Source organism: Heteronotia binoei, chromosome 7, assembly GCF_032191835.1.
Source record: "Heteronotia binoei isolate CCM8104 ecotype False Entrance Well chromosome 7, APGP_CSIRO_Hbin_v1, whole genome shotgun sequence".
In the NCBI taxonomy this organism is placed as follows: domain Eukaryota; kingdom Metazoa; phylum Chordata; class Lepidosauria; order Squamata; family Gekkonidae; genus Heteronotia; species Heteronotia binoei.
Window position 1 is genome coordinate 26,140,926 of NC_083229.1, and position 18,751 is coordinate 26,159,676.

At 48.1% G+C, this 18,751-nt stretch overlaps 1 protein-coding gene across 2 annotated transcripts; it reads right to left on the reverse strand.

The window, feature by feature from the left end:
* Positions 1 to 441: 441 nt before the first annotated feature.
* On the reverse strand, positions 442 to 17,046 carry CCN3 (cellular communication network factor 3). Of its 2 annotated transcripts, none has more exons than XM_060243277.1 (5): positions 16,917 to 17,046; positions 16,198 to 16,420; positions 11,627 to 11,878; positions 6,094 to 6,302; positions 442 to 2,953 (listed from the first exon to the last, which is right to left on the reverse strand). In XM_060243277.1, exons 1-5 carry the CDS (start codon positions 17,022 to 17,024, stop codon positions 2,684 to 2,686), a joined length of 1,062 nt encoding a protein of 353 aa, XP_060099260.1. In that variant the 5' UTR covers positions 17,025 to 17,046; the 3' UTR covers positions 442 to 2,683. The 2 variants fall into 2 exon arrangements, with proteins under 2 accessions (XP_060099260.1, XP_060099258.1); XM_060243275.1 differs by having other exon boundaries at positions 442 to 2,956.
* Positions 17,047 to 18,751: the final 1,705 nt, after the last annotated feature.

Below are 18,751 nucleotides of genomic sequence, written 5' to 3' on the forward strand. Positions count from 1 at the left end.
GGGCGGGTAGAAATCTGCAGTCTTCAGTATGGAAACCACTACATCACATTGGCTTCCTTGAGCTCCCTTCTTCCCAAATCCCAAGAGCAGCCATCCTCAAATCCATTGTGAATCCATAAAGATCTACTACCAGGATACCAGTTGCTGCAAGAGCCTATTGTGTCAATAACTTCACATCCCTTCCTTCCAGTTTCCTTATGTCCCCCACCCAAAAGTAGACAAAGATGCACAAATGCTCCAATCCCACAAAATAATGTGACACACACAACCATATTTCTCTGGAAGGTTCTGAATCGGCTTATCAGTAATGCGCCTAAATGCCTCAGCTGTCTGCTCAAAGGCTTGAAAAATCCTTTGCTCAACAGTCCACAGTGACCCAACTTGTCCCTTTTTTCCAGCTTGACAACAAACATTAAAGACTTCTCAGCTTCACAACTAGAGTCTGGTCACAAGTTAAAAGAACATTTTAATCAGTAATGGTTGAGCTTTTGAGAAAAATAAGGTCACACTACGTATGCTTTCTATTTACATTGCCATTTCCATAAAACGTAGACCTACACCGAAGAGATTTTTACAAGTTTGCTTTCTCACCCATGACACAGTCCAATCCGCATGCTTCACAGTTCAACACAAAGTGACTGCCAGTAGTTCAGCAACTGGGGCATCAGCAGCCAAGTTTGAGTTGAAACGCCCCGTGGAAAGATCTAGAGGATTCATGCTTCAAATAGCTTAATTCACAAGACAAGTCCACGAGTCAGCCTCGGCAAGTTGACCACTGCAGCACATATAGGGTTCGTCCAACTCCTGTTCCAACCTGATTTTGAATGTGGTTGGGTCACAACGAAGCAGTCACAAAACCAGATCAACATGCCAAGATCAACTGGGAAATGTAACCATGTTTCGGGTTGGCCTCAAATTTTCAGAGCTGGCTTAAGGAAACACGAGAAGAGCACTGCTGGATCAGACCAAAGGTCCATCTAGCCCAGCATTCTGTTCACACATCAGCCACAACAGCAGCATCCTGAAAGCCCACAACAGCATCATCCCGCCTGTGTTCCTCAACAACTGGTTTAAAGAGGCATACTACCTTTGATACTAGAGGGAGCAGATATCCATCATGATTAGTAGCCATTGATAGCCCAGTAACCCATTAACTTGTCCCCTCCCCAAGCCTACCAGATTGGCAGCTATCACCACATCTTGTGGCAGTGAGTTCCACAAATTAACAATATGCTGTTTGAGGAAATACTTCCTTTTGTCTGACCTGAATCTCCTACTCTTCAGCGAATGACCCTGGGTTCTAGTCTTATGGGGGAGGGATAAGTGTTTTTCTCTGCATAATTTTACAACTCTTGATGTCACCTTTCTTCTAGGCTAAGCAGTCCTAAATGTTTTAACTGACCCTATCAGGGCAACTGATCATTTTAAGTTGCAGGAGAGGATGAAAAGGTAGAGCAGGATCTCACCATCACCAACATTCCTTCTCCCATCGACCAAAATATCTTCAAAATGGCACCATACTTAGCGCTGCCAGTTCTGGGTGAGGAAATACCTGGAGATTTTGGGGATGGAGCCTGAGGAAGATGGGGTTTGGGAAGGGGGGACTTCAATGGGGCGTAAAACCCAGAGTCCCCCTTCCAATGTGCCAGTTTTCTCCAGGTGAACTGATCTCCACCCACCACCTGGAAGTTGGCAACGCTATAATTTAAGCCTTACCACCTACTCCACAATACTGGCGCCATCCCGTGGCCAGAAGAGAAAGAACAACACAGGAGTGGAAAGGGGAATATGGGTAAAGCTATATGGGTAATGACTACTGCCCAGAGAAGGGAATAAGGAATAGGTAAGTATTTGGCAGGCCGATATGATTCTTACTGCTGATGCACTTGTTGAGTTTTGTTCTTTCTGGGAACTACTTTTTGGATTCCTACCATGAAGAATCAGATCCTGAGGAAACCTGCCAAAGTTAGCTTTCTACCAGACTTAAGAGCACAGTCCTGTTCAGGGCCCTTTTTTGTAGCAGGAACTCCTTTGCATATTAGGCCACACACCCCTGATGTAGCCAATCCTCCTGGAGCTTACAGTAGGCCCTATAAGCTACATCAGGGTGTGTGGCCTAATATGCAAAGGAGTTCCTGCTACAAAAAAAAAGCCTTGGTCCTGTCGCTCCACCCCCATATCTTGTGCTTAACTCTTCTTTGTGGGTATCTAGGGTGATGATACGGCAGGAGGAAAAGAAAACCACATGCCCGTGGCATTTATAACGATCTGACTCCAACAGTAACCAGAAAAATGTGGAATTCTGAGCAGAGATAAACTGGTACATGCAGGAATTTCTAGCGCCTGCAGTTTCTAGGAATCTTATTCCTCAAAACCCACAATGAATCACTATATTCTCCCCCTGTCCCCCACTGTGCCCAGCAATGGTAATATGTTTATGCAGAAAGATGCCTGGCTATGCAGGAGAAATGATTTCAAGGAACTCCACAGGTACTGAACTGGGTCATTTCCATTGAAGCGGAATGGGGTCTCCGCCACACCACAAAAGAACCAAGCATTAGAAGGAAATGGGCAACAGTATTACTCACTCCAGCACATTACATAAAACCAAAGCTTTTAAAATTTAAATATCCCATCCCCCCCGGAAGTTATTTTCAAGTTCCAGTTTCCATTTGGCCCCTCCTCAGTGTAGCTTCCTGAAGAAAGCGTTGTCATCTCGAGGACAGTTGCCATGGCAAACGCAGGTCGTGATCGCCATTACAGGATGCTTGACAGTGCCTCCGTGCGGACAGCGGAAATCGAGGTGAATGGTTTTTGTGCTGTGAGGAGTGCAACACCGTCCATCGCTGCAGACGCCGCAGTAACGGGGCTTGTACATCTGGACACTGGTGCAGTTCTTGTACTCCAAGCGGATGGCTGTGAGGGATTTCTTGGTTCGGATGCACTTCTTGCCCTTCTGAGAAAAGGACAGGGTGTTACACTACAATCACGCCATAGCTTAGTGGCAGAACCTCAGTTTCTCATGAAGAAAGCCCCAAGTTAAAAGGACCAGGCAGTAGGTAATGTGAAGAAAAAATTAAATTCACACCCTGCCCTTCACTCAGAGTGACTTACAAACTCCATTCCCTTCCTCTCCCCATAACCCTGAGGTAGGTGTGGCTGAGAGAGCTCTGAGATAACTGCTCTTGAGAGAACAGTTCTGAGAGAACAGAGACTGGCCGAGGGTCACCCAGCAGCTGCATGTGAAAGAGCAGGGAATCAAAACTGAATCTCTCAATTAGAGTCTGCGCTCTTAACCATTTACACCAAACTGTGAAAGACTTAGAATCATAGAAGCATAGAGTTGGAAGGGACCTCCAGGGTCATCTAGTCCAGCCCCCTGCATAATGCAGGAAACTCACAAATACCTCCCCCTAAATTCACAGGATCTTCATTGCCGTCAGATGGCCATCTAGCCTCTGTTTAAAAACCTCCAAGGAAGGAGAGCCCACCACCCCCTGAAGAAGCCTGTTCCACTGAGGAACTGCTCTAATGGTCAAGGAGTTCTTCCTAATGTTGAGCCGGCAACACGTTTGATTTAATTTCAGCCCATTAGTTCTAGTACTTCTGCCTAAGATCCTTGGAGAGCCACTGCCAGTCTGAATAGACACTGACTTATGATGGACCAAGGGTCTGGTTCCATGGTAGGTCCAGTCCTTGGGAACAGCCTACTAAAATGGTGCATTGAGGGAAAAATATCAGCAATTGGGGAGCCTACTGTGGGTCTGTGCAGGGAGCTGAGTGGCAATCAGGAAGCCATCCCAGTGTCCCCACAGCAGAACCCATGAAAGGGAAAAGAAGTGTTTTTGTTTTAAAAAGATGTTCAATAAATGATTACCTGATATAAACAGGCCCCTGAATTTAAAGTAGCAAAAGATGGAGGCAAGGGGTAAAAATCCATTCTGGCTTTGGAGTAAGGTTATGTTACTTAGGAGCCTAAGACTGATCACACATGCTAAATAATGCAGTTTCAATCCACATTCAATGTGCTTTCAAGCTGGATTTTACCAGTTCACACAGTAAAATCCAGTTGGAAAGCACATTGAAAGTGGATTGAAACTGCATTATTTAGCATGTGTGAGCACAGCCTAGTAGCAGGATAGAAACTTGACTTGGCCTGCAGCAGAAAAAAAATGGAGGCAGGTTTGGTGTAGTGGTTAAGTGTGCGGACTGCGGACTCTTATCTGGGAGAACCGGGTTTGATTCCCCACTCCTCCACTTGCACCTGCTGGGTCAGCCATAGCTCTCATAGGAGTTGTCCTTGAAAGGGCAGCTCCTGCAAGTGCTCTCTCAGCCCCACCCACCTCACAGGGTGTTGTGGGGGAGGGGTAAGGTAAAGGAGACTGTGACTGCTCTGAGACTCTGAGATTCAGAGTATAGGGCAGGATATAAATCCAATTTCCTCTCCTTCTAGTGGGCCCAGTAGGACGTAATGTCTCTGAGCATCCTCACGCTGTTTTTATAACTTCCAATAAATTTTTGGGAGACGTTAATAGAGTGCCCAATATAGAGGCAGACAAGGACAAGTGCCTCTGAATGTCTCTTGCTTTGAAAACTGTACAGTCACCACGGAACTTTCCACCACCAGCACAGTAAGAATAAGTGATCACAGAAAAAGTCTAAGCGTGAGCAACAAGTAGCCCCTTTGAATTACACAGCAGCAAAATGGCTATTCTTAGTGGCCGTGTCTACAATTTCTTAATACCATCATACGTCTCTATACAGAGCTCATTTGTATAGCAATGGTTCTTACACAGAGTCTAGATCCTTTGTTGTTTCCCATGCTATAGACTGGGATTCACTGATTATGCTTCTATCCCGCTCTTCCTTCAGGAAATTCAGAGCTGCTTAAATGCAGATGGTCTCCCATCCTCCCACTGATGAGGCTGATGCCTGCTTCACTCCACTGGTGGAGAAGAACCACATGCCTTCAGTTATCTGAGCTCAGAAGCTGCTTCATGGCTGAGAATGCACTCTACATGGTTAACAGCTGCAAGCAGGATTCTTTGTAGGAAAGGCCTCTACCTGCTCCAGATGTTTCTTCCTCATAAGGAATTTTACAACTGCAGCATAGAAACTAGGATCTTTGGGAATCTGGAGGGGGGGGCATGCGGAGCATCACAGGCTGTGATGCAAAAACATCATTTCCAGATGAAGACATCACTTCCAGATGAAAACCTAAAGTCATATCACAGTTGTTTAGCAACACTCTAGGATGCCTCTTTGGTGTTTGGTGTAACCAGTTTGGGGTAGTGGTTAAGTGCACAGACTCTTATCTGGGAGAACCGGGTTTGATTCCCCACTCCTCCACTTGCACCTGCTGGAATGGCCTTGTGTTAGCCGTAGCTCTTGCAGGAGTTGTCCTTGAAAGGGCAGCTGCTGTGAGAGCCCTCTCAGCCCCACCCACCTCACTGGGTGTCTGTTGTGGGGGAGGAAGGTAAAGGAGATTGTGTGCCACTCTTAGACTGAGTGGAAGGTGGGATATAAATCCAATATCTTCTTCTATGGTAAATACCACAGAGATTGGAAGAATTTCTACAGCACTGCTCACTGTGGTAATATTTGCACCCACTTCCCAGATGGCATTCCCTGACCAACATGACATTTCCCACCTTTGACCTGCTTCTATCCCGCTCTTCCTTCACCAATGAATAATGCAGTGGCTCTTAAACCCACTTTGGATTTCTAGGGAGGCCCTTGTCACACCCTTTCAAGACTGTGCAGAAGATGCCTTTGGGCTTAAAGGAGAGCGCAATAACTATTTTGCAGAAGCCACTATTCTGGGCCCGGGGAAGCCAGACCCTATGAAACCACCGCTCATGACAGCCACTGCTATCTAGCCGAAGTCTGTGTTCAGAGTATTTTCTTCCTTGTGTAAGACTTGCTGGTAGACCTCCTGACAGCACCTGGTTTTTGACCCTTGTGTTACGGAATGTTGGGCTGGATGGGCCACTAGCCTGATCCAAGATGGCTTCCCTTATGTTCCTAGGTTCTCTTTAAGCAATCCACGCAAGCCTGCCATGTGTGAGGTACCTGCCATAAGCCGAGGCCTACCTTTTCTGGCAGCAGGCCGTTTTCACAGGGCCGCACTTCGCACAGCCTGGTCTGCTTCACCATCTCGCACGTCGGATTCTTGTTGGTGACGCGAGTGGAGATGCCCATCCCGCATGTCATGGAACAGGCGCTCCATTCCGTCGTCTGCTCAATGCAGTTAGAGCCCGAATCAGACCCGTCATTGCCCAGAGTGGCTTCCGGCCTGTAGGCTGAAGGCAAAACAACACACCTGAGATTAAAGTGGAAGAATCCCAGTTCACAACCTTCAGGATTAGTCTAGCCTTTATTACGCTGGTGACAAATAGCCCTTGAGAAAGCCCCCCAAATTCACACCTGGTTCAGGAGAACTGCTACGAGCCAGGGTTACACTGTGGGGAGACAGAGGTGATCCTGCTCACCACCCACACCACTGGGCAGTGAAAAGGAGGAAGAGAGCCTGCCAGGGCACCTCCCAGCAGACCCCGGAGAGCCAGTTTGGTGTAGTGGTTAAGTGTGCGGACTCTTATCTGGGAGAACCGGGTTCGATTCCCCACTCCTCCACTTGCACCTGCTAGCATGGCCTTGGGTCAGCCATAGCTCTGGCAGAGGTTGTCCTTGAAAGGGCAGCTGCTGTGAGAGCCCTTTCTGCCCCACCCACCTCACAGGGTGTCTGTGCGGGAGGAAGATAAAGGAGATTGTGAGCTGCTCTGAGACTCAGATTCGGAGTGGAGGGTGGGATATAAACCCAATATCATCATCTTCTGATGCTGTCAGTGACAAGGCTATTTTGAGCCCTCCACCTGTGGTACCCGAGGCAATTGCCCAGGTGTGCCAATTGGATGATCCCGCCATGAGGCAAGCAAGTTCTTGGAGCAGCCATGGCTGGTGTCCCTAGAACAGGCTTATCAACACTCAACTTTCTAGTGTGCCTGGTCCCGTTTGTTGTGCCATCCAAATGCTATTACCCGGACAAACTGGGAGTTACTTCTCTGGTAGAAGACTTCTGAAACCAGGAAGCCATCAATCTGTGTGTTCACATACACTAAACAATCTGATTTAATGAAATTTGCTATTAGATTTTATGTTAAATGGAAAAATCCACAGCAAACAGTCATAATGTAAGTTTGGTGTAGTGGTTAAGTGTGCAGATTCTTATCTGGGAGAACCGGGTTTGATTCTCCACTCCACTTGCAGCTGCTGGAATGGCCTTGGGTCAGCCATAGCTATTGCAGGAGTTGTCCTTGAAAGGGCAGCTGCTGTGAGAGCCCTCAGCCCCACCCATCGCACAGGGTGTCTGAGGGGGAGAAGATATAGGAAATTGTAAGCCGCTCTGAGTCTTTGATTTAGAGAGAAGGGCGGGATATAAATCTGCAGTCTTCTTCTTCTGACAGACAGACAAGAAGTTCACATGTGACATCCAAATGCTCTCTTCTACCTCCACTTCACCAAGGCAACTTACAAGCGCAACAACCTTCATTTGGCATAACAATGCATCTCCTGCCCTGCTCCATCTACCCAACTTGTTTACTCAGTTTCTCGATCAGCTTTTTTATGCAAATGTGTGACATGCCAGTGAGCAAAAAAAAAACCACCCACAACCTTAATTGCTTTATGTCCAGAGCCATAAAATCATTTCATTAAACAGCCTATTGTTGAACAGTTTTACAAAACATCGCTCAGGCCGATCCTGAGAAACGCATGCTGCCAAGACACTCAGAGGGGGTTTATGATCCCGTCCGGTGACATCACTGCATACGCTGATGCTGTAAAATGTAAACATTACCCCAACTTTATGAGCAGAGGAGAGTAGTGTTATGAAACACACGGGAAGGAGCAAGAATGAGAAGGGACCTTGGAATGTGTTTGAGATTGTAGGTATGTGTAATTTCAAGTGGCTTTTGGACTTAAAAGGGTCGCATCCTTCCACCCCACTCAACCAAGAACGGCATGTTCCAGCAGCACGAAGCTAACAGGAGAAGCTCTTCCTCCGGTGGAATGGACCACCCTTAGCCGAGCGATACTCACATCCAAATGACCAGTGGAAAGTCGGATTTAAAAACTTGTTTTATGATTCCCCCCTCAATGAAAATGGAAATATTTGTAATAGTTGAACCTGCCAGATGGAAACTGTTGTTGTTCAGTTGAACAGTCGAGTCCAACTCTGTGCGATCTCATGGACCAAGTCATACCAGACCCTCCTGTCTCCCACCATCCTCCAAAGTCTGCTCAAATTCGTGTTAGTTACATCAGTAACACTGTCCAGCCATCTCATCTTTTGCCGTCCCCTGCTTCTTTTGCCTTCTGTCTTTCCCAGCATCAGGATCTTCTCCAGGGAGTGCTCCCTTCTCATTTGGTGGCCAAAGTATTTGAGCTTCAGCTTCAGCATCTGACCTTTCAGGGAGCAGCCAGGATTGATTTCCCTTAGGACTGACTGATTTCATCTTCTTGCAGTCCAAGGGACTCTCAAGAGTCTTCTCCAGCACCACAGCTCAAAAGCATTGATTCTTCTGTGCTCGGCCTTATGGTCCAACTCTCACAGCCATAGATTACTACCGGGAATACCATCGCTTTGACTATACGGACTTTACTTTATATGAAAATTACTTTATGGCTAATATCCTGAGAGCATGCCTTGACATCAAGACCACAAGAGTGACCAGCTGTCAAGATGCATCTTGCTATTTCTCTAGGGAGCTTTCGCTTTGCACTGTCTCTGCTTCGCGCCTGTTATCTCATGCAACAGTTAAAGCATTCCTTTCTGCCTGGCCTTGGAGGCCATCCTTGGCTGGCTATGTTGCACCTGCGAACAGGGTCTGGGAAAAACTCTGGAGGGAAGGGCCGCTTGCTTCCCGCTTTCCTTTGAAGAAGAAGAAGAAGAAGATATTGGATTTATATCCTGCCCTCCACTCAGAGTGGCTCACAATCTCCTTTACCTTCCTCCCCCACACCAGACACCCTGTGAGGTGGGTAGGGCTGAGAGGGTTCTCACCGCAGCTGCCCTTTCAAGGACAACCCTGCCGGAGCTATGGCTGACACAAGCCCATTCCAGCGGGTACAAATGGAGAAGTAAGGAATCAGATAAGAGTCTGTACACTTAACCACACCACCAAACTGGCTTTGCAAGTGTAACCGTTTGCTCCAAGGCTATAAGAGAGGGGCAAAAAGCCCGGCAAGTCAGTTTCTGCAAAGGTTGCCTGCCCTGACCTGGCGTGAATCAATAAACAGCTATTATTGCAATGGTCTGTCTCTTATCTCTGAACTGTTGGGGACTTGACACCAGCCTGTTTATAGGCCCCCATGAGCCTGTTGGTCTCTCAGGAGCTAATGGGCCCAAACCATCAACTCTTCTCACTTACAGAAAGTTGCCTTGCCAGTTCTTGCTTGCCAGAAGAAACCAGGCAGAAAGCCATCAATTCAGTTTGCTAGGTTCAAATCCAGTAGAACCTCAGAAACCAAGATTTGGGGGGTTATAAGCCAGATAGGTGTGGTGGTTAAGTGTGCAGACTCTTATCTGGGAGAGCTGGGTTTGATTCCCCACTCCTCCACATGCAGCTGCTGGAATGGCCCTGGGTCAGCCACAGCTCTCGCAGAGCTGTCCTTAAAAGGGCAGCTTCTGGGAGAGCTCTCTCAGCCCCATCCACCTCACAGGGTGTCTGTTGTGGGGGAGGAAGGGAAAGGAGATTGTGAGCCACTCTGAGATTCAGAGTGAAGGGCAGGGATACAAATCCAATGTCATCTTTTTCAGAGTCCTTTCAACTGATACAAGCTTAGACTCTTGAAAGCTTCTATTCTAAAAACCTGTTGGTCTCCTCAGGAGCTACTGGGCCCAAATCTAGCTCTTCTACCACAGACAAACACAGCTACCCTCTGAAACCATCAATTAGGTTGTCACCCAGGTCATTAGACAATTGTAGTGAGACACATTTGCCAGAAGTTGGTTTCAAAGGTTTTAAAGACTACCCCTGGCAAACAAATGTTATCACTGGGCCATCAGCACACTTTTCTATCACTGAACACAAAGAGCAAGACTATGGAGCAGAAGTCCATCAGTGGTTATTAGCTACAAGGTCTAGATCAGGGATGTCGAACATGTGGCCCAGGGGCTGAATCAGGCCCCCGAGCAACTGACTCTTGTCTGCTTCCTTCTCCCTCTCTCTTGTTTCCTTCTGCATCTCAGATTGCTTTGCAAGGCTTGCTCAATCGCACAGGAGCTACAGAGCAAAACATCTGTTTTCTCCACTGGCTGAGGCTCCTCCCCCTTCTGGTTCTCTGAGAAGAGAGGTAAAGAGCCAGAGCTTCCTTTGCCCAGTTGCCTGGATCTCAAGGGAGAAATACAAAGAACGTCCCTTTTAGACCAACAAGTGTTAATGTTTTAAGCATGTTTTATTTTAAGCTTAAAAATTAACTTTGTTTGCCTTTAAAAAGTTTATATCTCTGCTAAAAAAAAAGGTAAAGGTAGCCCCCTGTGCAAGCACCAGTCGTTTCCGACGCTGGGGTGACGTTGCTTTCACAAAATTTTCACGGCAGACTTTTAATGGGGTGGTTTGCCATTGCCTTCCCCAGTCGTCTACACTTCCCCCCAGCAAACTGGGTACTCATTTTACCCACCTCGGAAGGAAGGAAGGCTGAGTCAACCTGAGCCGGCTACCTGAACCAGCTACCTGAACCAGCTTCTGCTGGGATTGAACTCAGGTTGTGAACAGAGGGTCCCGACTGCAGTACTGCAGCTTTACCACTCTGTGCCACGGGGCTCTTATCTCTGCTACCTAATCTTAATTAGGTACACACATGGCACAGCCCGACACAGCCCGGCCCAACAAGGTCTCATTTATGTCAGATCCGGCCTTCATAACAAATTAATTTGACACCCCTGGTCTAGATGGAACACTGTCTGGGGCAGCAATGCTCTGCAGTCTTGGTGCTTGAGGGGGCAACAGTGGGAGAGCTTCTGGAGCTCCAGCCCCACTGATGGACCTCCTGATGTCACCTGGTTTTTTGGCCACTGTGTGACACAGTGTTGGACTGGATGGGCCTTTGGCCTAATCCAACATGGATTCTGTTATGCTCTTATTTGAGTCCAGCAGCACCTTAAGGACCAACAAGATTTCCATGGTAGAAGCTTTCAAAAGAAGAAGCTCTGACAAAAGGGAGCTTTGACTCTCAAAACCTTCGACCCCAGAAATCTTGTTGGCCTTTAAGCAGGTCCTGGACTTGAAATTAGAGGGCCTACTGTTACCTCCAGGAAGATAGGCTACATCAGGGGGTGTGGCCTAATATGCAAAGGAGTTCCTGCCACAAAAAAGCCCTGAGACCAATCAAACTGAGCATGGGTTATCTAGCCATTTCAGAAGTGGGTGGACAAAATAATTTTGGAAAGAAAGCTGACATGACCAAATGGGATAAAAGGCACTTACACGAACACAGCTCAAGAGAGCATTTTTAGACACCTTGTTTGTCTACAATGAGAAAAAGACTTGTTACTGATCCCTCCAGTCGAATTCTGCCATTGTGAGAAGGTTTCCACAAAAGTCGCTTCCAGCCTGGAAACACTCACCTGCCATCACCAGGCCTCCCAAGTCCACCTCTTCTTTAGAGTCGCAAGTCCACTGCTCACAGCACTCTGTGGGGACTTCAATTTTCCTCGGGAAGGGACATTCCGGGCCAGGAAGCAAGACGTCCAGGTTACAACGCGGGACACAGCCTATCTGTCCATCCCTGCACGTACAGTGGTATTTGCAGTTTGGCTGGAACATCTCCCCACTCCGGTAAATCATCCCATCGAACACGCAGTTGTCGCCATCCAGGTCTGAAGCAAGAAACAAAAACGATTGAACTGTGCCTGATTTTGGAACAGCAAGCTCTTGGCTAACATTTGTTCCACCAATTCTGAAGAATAGGACTTTTTGTAGCAGGAACTCTTTCATGTTAGGCCACACACCCCTGATGTAGCCAATCCTCCAAAAGCTTACAGGGCTCTTAGTACAGGGCCTACTATAAGCTCTTGGAGGACTGGCTACATCAGTGAAGTGTGGCCTAATGTGCAAAGGAGTTCCTGCCACAAAAAAAAAACCAAAACCCTGATGGAGAATAACACTACTCAAGGCTCTTCTCTTGGCCTATAGGACTGCAGTCATACTACAGAAATTAAATTCTATTTTTAGGCATAGCGCACGGTACAAAACGAACTGGGAGAACTTGGGGTCATTTAGAGCAAGCCAATAAATCTTCTCTATGGCTACATGCACTGGCAAACTGTAAGGAATCTCATGTGTGGGAATATCAAAGGGTCAGCACACAAAATCTGGATTAATTTTCAGTCTGTTCCCAACCTGGATGTAGAGACCAGTATTGGCCACTATGAACTTCTCTTCTGAATTCCTGGCTGCATTAATGTTGTTTGCAGTACCAAATGACAGAGTGACTCAAATCACCGGACATGAGGCCTTCCTCCATCTTGGATTACAAAACACTGAGCAAAGTTCATAGCCTTTACTGGACGGCCCAGGCTAGCCCAATCTCACAAAATCTTGGAAGCTGAGCTGGGTTGGTTATGGAAGTCCAGGGTTCTGAACACTTTCTGAACACATCTTGTCTTGAAAACCCCACAGGGTCACCATAAATCGGCTGTGGCGTGATAGCATGTTCCATTACCACATTTAGAAAGGCCCTGTGGTTCCATAATAGGAGCTTGTGCTTCTTGTATGGTAATCGCTCAGCTCATTCTCCAATCAAGCCACATGCACTGGCAACAATCCAACACCACTGATAATGTCTGTATGAATTTTGACAGTGTACCAGCTGATAGGAGATCTTTTACTCTTTTATGTATTTGGTCAATGACCATAGAAATAAATTATGTACGTAATCCAACACCATTAACTAAAGCTTTCAAAACCTAAATAAAACCAAAAAACAAATGGAGAAGCATGCTGAGCAATATAGGAGAAACATGCATGTTTTATTCCTTTCAGCCCAGATTTCAGGCACAGAGGTTTAAGGGCAGAAACTGGCTTCACTGATACAGGGGTGACCAAACTTGCTTCATGTAAGAGCCACATATAAACAAGGAGGGAAGGAAGCTAGCTAGCTGATCGGGCAGCGGGGGCTGTGAGCGCCACACAACATGTGTGAAAGAGCCACATGTGGCTCCCGAGTCACAGTTTGGCCACCCCTGGGTTAGATACATTGACCTCTGGCTAAATCACCCCAAGAGACACCCACTTAGCCTCCTTCTGTACTGGAGTAGCTTCACATAGTTCAAGCTACAGTTATGCAGAATACAGCCCTATATATTCTGTCCCTCTTGAACTATACTTGGAGAAGGGCTGTGACTTATGTAGAGCATCTGTTTGGCATGCTGAAGGTCCCAGGTTCAATCCCCAGCATCTCTAGCTAAAGGATCTGGCATTAGGTGACGTGAAGGACTCTGAGTAGACAGTACTGACTGACAGACCAATGGTCTGGTTCAGTATAAGGCAGCTTCATAGAACACCCCACCATTCCCCATTCCTGTTCTGTTTATTGTCCACCTTTCCTCAGTCCTGCTCTGGTTATCATCCACCTTGTTTGCCGAGACTCAAGGTAGAGTACCGCTAAAGACAAAGCAGTTACGTTGTCCTTTGATGCCATCTCCATCACCAGCAAACGCTAGAGCAGGGGTGGCCAAACTGTGGCTCGGGAGCCACATGTGGCTCTTTCACACATACTGTGTGGCTCTTGAAGTCTCCATCACCCCATTGGCCAGCTTGGAGAAAGCATTTCTCTCTTTAAATCACTTCTCCAAGCCAAGCCAACTGGCAGCTTGGAGAATGCATTTAAAGTTAAAGTTGCTTTCTTTCCACCTCTAAGAAATAAATGAGAAAAACTTCACCCCTCATATACATTTTGATAAGCCACTCTCCCTTACTGCAAAATGGTCATGCCCTGCCTTATTGGGATATTGTAAAGTAGGGGTGGCCAAACTTGTTTAACGTAAGAGCCACATAGAATAAGTGTCAGATGTTTGAGAGCCACGAGACATGAATGTCAGATGTTTGAGAGCCACAAGGCAGGCAGGAAGGCAAATAGATGGGGGAGGGAGGATGGAAAAGTAAGCAACTTTAACTTTAAATGCATTCTCCAAGCTGCCAGTTGTCTTGGCTTGGAGAAGTGATTTAAAGAGAGAAACACCTTCTCCAAGCTGGCCAATGGGATGATGGGAGCTTCAAGAGCCACACGATATCTGTGAAAGAGCCCCATGTGGCTCCTGAGCCACAGTTTGGCCACCCCCGCTGTAAAGGGTTACAAGAACAAGTGCAAATAGGTACTGTGAACATATAAAAGCACCATAAATATTCTTATGCACTTTGAAGCAGGATTTATAGCCATACCTTAAACAAAAAGGAAAAGAGCCCTGTGGCGCAGAGTGGTAAAGCTGCAGTACTGCAGTCCTAAACTCTGCTCACGACCTGAGTTCAATCCCGGGCGAAAGCGGGGTTATCAGGTAGCCGGCTCGAGGTTGACTCAGCCTTCCATCCTTCTGAGGTCGGTAAAATGAGTATCCAGCTTGCTGGGGGGAAAGTGTAGATGACTGGGGAAGGCAATGGCAAACCACCCCGTAAAAAGTCTGCCGTGAAAATGTGAAAGCAACGTCACCCCAGAGTCAGAAATGACTGGTGCTTGCACAGTTATTTCCCTTAAAAAATATTAAGCAACAAGGTAATTCAACACCTCAATATCCAAGCTCATTATTGCAAGAACCCTGCATGGGAGGGCCCAGCATTACACACAGGCATGTCACAGCATCCTCGAGCAACACTTGTGCAGAAGATGAAGAAGATATTGGATTTATATCCCACCCTCCACTCCGAAGAGTCTCAGAGCGGCTCACAATCTCCTTTACCTTCCTTCCCCACAACAGACACCCTGTGAGGTGGGTGGAGCTGGAGAGGGCTCTCACAGCAGCTGCCCTTTCAAGGACAACCTCTGCCAGAGCTATGGCTGACCCAAGGCCATGCTAGCAGGTGCAAGTGGAGGAGTGGGGAATCAAACCTGGTTCTCTCAGGTAAGAGTCTGCACACTTAACCACTACACCAAACTGGCTCTCCTACCTACAGTCAGTTCGACCACTGGGTGGCCCAGCTCAATATGCCTGGAGCCTTCTGCATCAAGCAGAACAAGATGCTCTATCCCTGAGCCACTGCCCCTCTCCAAAGACAGAGCCATTAAGAAAGGTGCCTTATCAGATCACTGGTCTAACCAGATCAGTACGGTCTACTCTGAAGGTGGAGCACTTTCCTGGGATCAAAGTTTTCCACATCAGCCTGGAGATGCCAGGGTCTTTCTGCCTGCAAAGCAGACTGGGACTTTTGGCAGGCAAAGCAGACGTTCTATCCATGACCCGCAGCCCCCTCCCACGGTACACAATGCAAATCCTCCTGCAGGCATTCCAGAAGCCTAGGCAATACCTGCTCAGGAGACCTGCTGAGAACTCCCTGGAGTTCCACAACGCTGAGCATTTCGCCATTGGATTCTAACCCCTGCTCACCAACTGTATGCAGCTCTGCTCTCTATACCCCATTCCGTTGCCTGAAGAAGTATGCATGCATAGGAAAGCTTACATTCTGAATAAAACTTGGTTGGTCTTTAAGGTGCAACTGGACTCCTAAAAAAAAAGGAAAAGTAGTCCCCTGTGCAAGCACCACCGCACCGGTCCTTTCTGACTCTGGGATGACGTTGCTTTCACAACGTTTTCATGGCAGTCTTTTTACGGGGTGGTTTGCCATTGCCTTCCCCAGTCATCCACACTTTCCCCCCAGCAAGCTGGGGACTCATGTTACCGACCTCGGAAGGATGGAAGGCGGAGTCAACCTGGAGCCAGCTACCTGAAAACTCAGCTTCTGCCAGGGATGGAACTCAGGTCGTGAGCAGAGCTTCGACTACAGTACTGCAGCTTTACCACTCTGTGCCACGGGGCTCTTAAAACTGGACTCCAACTTTGTTCTGTTGCTTCAGACCAACACAGCTGCCCACCTGGATCTACCCACGCTGAGCAAGCACAGCCCAGCAGTCCACCTTTGCAGCAGAGAGGAAGTCTGAGGCGGCGCTAAGCTCTGCAGCGGGAAGGGAAGGAGGCCGCCGTCTTACCCATGCACACGCCCAGGTCCTTGGCGCTCCCGGCGCTGCGATCGCAGTAGAGGCCTCGACTCTCCTGGCAGGGCAGCAGCTCGGAGCAGGTCTCTCCCCGCTGCCGGGCGCAAACCAGGCAACAGGCGCAGCCGTCCAGGACCGTGGGCACGCCGGGGGCGCAGGGAGGCGGCTGGGCTGGGCACTCGCAGGCCAGCGGGCAGTCGGGCTCGTGGCCGCAAACCTGCAAAAAGGAAAGAAAGCGACGCGGTTAGCGACGCGAAACGAAAGGCCGGATCCCAGCAGCCGAGGGCAACGGCGCTTAGAAGCCCAGAGTTGGAAGGGACCCCCGGGGATCATCTAGCCCAGCTCCCTGCACAATGCAGGAAACTCACGAAGACCTCCCCCTAAATTCACAGGATCTTCATTGCTGTCATCTAGCCTCTGTTGAAAAACCTCCAAGGGAGGAGAGCCCACCACCTCCCGAGGAAGCCTGTTCTACTGAGGAGCCGCTCTAACGGTCAGGAAGTTCTTCCTAATGCTGAGCCGGAAATTCTTTTGATTTCATTTCAACCCATTCCTTCTGGTCCACTTTTCTGGGTCCAAAGAAAACAATTCCACCCCATCCTCTAGATAACAGCCCTTCAAATACTTGAAGATGGTGATCAGATCTGATCATATCCGCGCTTGCACCCGCGGATGCATGCGCATGGGAGCCAGCCAAGCCAAGGGCTATTCACCGTGCGCAGGAGCAGGAGGACAAACGCCACCCGGGGCAGTAGATCCCGCAGAAGAGGCTGCATCTTCGCCACGCTCTCCGGGCAGCCGCTACGCTCCACTTCGCCCATGCCGAGCTATCCACATGCTCTCGGGCGCGCACAGCTTTCGCAGCAGGTTATATACAGCGCCTCGACTGTCCCCGGCTTCCCATTGGATCGACGGCCCTGGGCCCGCCAGCCAATCCCGCGCCACGGTGTCGAATTCTTATTTCCCCAGCGCCCGTTGGGTTTGGGACTGAAGCGGCAGAGCGAAGTGTGAGTCCCGTGGCCCCTTTAAGGCCAACAAAAAAGTGTAATTCTGGGTAGAAGCTTTCGTGTGCATGCGCACTGCTTCAGATAGATTCTGGTGGGTAGCCCGTTGGGCTGAACATATTCTGAGTCTAGGGGCATCTTTAATACCAAAAGAGTTTAATCCTGGGTAGAAGCTTTCGTGCGCCCTGCTTCGGATAAATTCAGCCTGTCGGTCTGAGCAAATTCTGCGTCCAGAAGCACTTTGAAGACCAACAAAGTTTTATGGAAAGAGTAAGTTTCCGTGTGCACGCACACTTCATAAGACTTTGTTGGCCAAGTACCACTGGACCCGAACTTTGTTCTGCTGGGGCGAGTGAGCATTCTTTCAAACGTGCTTAAACACGCATTCTTTTTTTTTTTTTTTCTGGCGCGTCTTTGACATGTGGACTTTAAACACGTGAGAGCCTGTAGAAGATTCTTCATGCGCTCCGTTTTGTTCTTTCTGAGTTTACGGCTATGCCTTCTTCCCCGTATTGCATCCTCAACATTTGGTGCCGAAGGATAAAAAGCAGCACCCCTTTCAGTAGGGTTGCCGGCTCAGGGTTAGGAAATACCTTGGAGGTTCTGGGGGTGGAGAAGTCCTCAGCAGGGTACAATGCCAGAGAGTCCACCCTCCAAAGCAGCCGTTTCCTCCAGAGGAGCTGCTCTTGGTTGTCTGAAGCTCTACTGGAATAGTGGGAGATTTCCAGGTGCTTTCTGGAGGTTAGCAACCCCAGAATTCTCCTGGAATTATTACCTACTTGCATATTAGGCCACACCCCCGATGCCAAGCCAGCCAGGACTGTGTTCCTGTTGTTCCTGCTCAAAAAACCCCCTGATCTCCAGATTATATAGAGCAGGGGTGGCCAACTGTAGCTCTCCAGATATTTTTTTTTGCCTACAACTCCCATCAGCCCCAGCCAGAATGGCCAATGGCTGGGGCTGATGGGAGTTGTAGGCAAAAAACTTCTGGAGAGCTGAAAAAGGCAGTTTTGGAGAGCCGCACCCTTTAATAACTACAGAGCTGTTGGGGATTGGACCTCAACCACTGCTTCTTTCACTCGCTTCCGTCGTTTGTTAATATCTTAATATATATTTTATATAGGCTAAGATCTTAACTCAGGGTCTTTTTTGTAGAAAAAGCCCAGCAGGAACTCATTTTCATATTAGGCCACACCCCTTGACATCACCATTGCTTAGCGTAGGGCATTTGGGTAGAAAAAGCCCAGCAGAAGCTCATTTGCATATTAGGCCACACCCCTGATACCAAGCCAGCCGGAAGTGCGTTCCTGCTCAAAGAAAGCCCTGTCTTAACTAATGTATGTGTGGGTGCTTGTTTCCCTGAGACCAGGCGCATCCAGCCCACAGTGTTAAACAAACAGGGAGTTTGCTTTTATTTATGGCTTGAACATAACATTGTGGTGAATCAGGTAGAGATTACAAAGGTGGGAGTTTTTTTTAGTTGAACTTTTGAACTCTTTCTCTATGCAGGTATTTGGGATTCATCCTTACAAGTTGGCCTTTTT

What these genes read in the sequence shown, in the direction of transcription:
- CCN3 (XM_060243275.1), bottom strand. Translation starts at nt 17,024, where the DNA reads ATGGGCGAAGTGGAGCGTAGCGGCTGCCCGGAGAGCGTGGCGAAGATG. An exon ending in TCCTCCTGCTCCTGCGCACG is followed by an intron (nt 16,421 to 16,916) that starts GTGAATAGCCCT and finishes TCCTTTTTGCAG; the next exon opens with GTTTGCGGCCACGAGCCCGA. An exon ending in GGACCTGGGCGTGTGCATGG is followed by an intron (nt 11,879 to 16,197) that starts GTAAGACGGCGG and finishes TTCTTGCTTCAG; the next exon opens with ACCTGGATGGCGACAACTGC.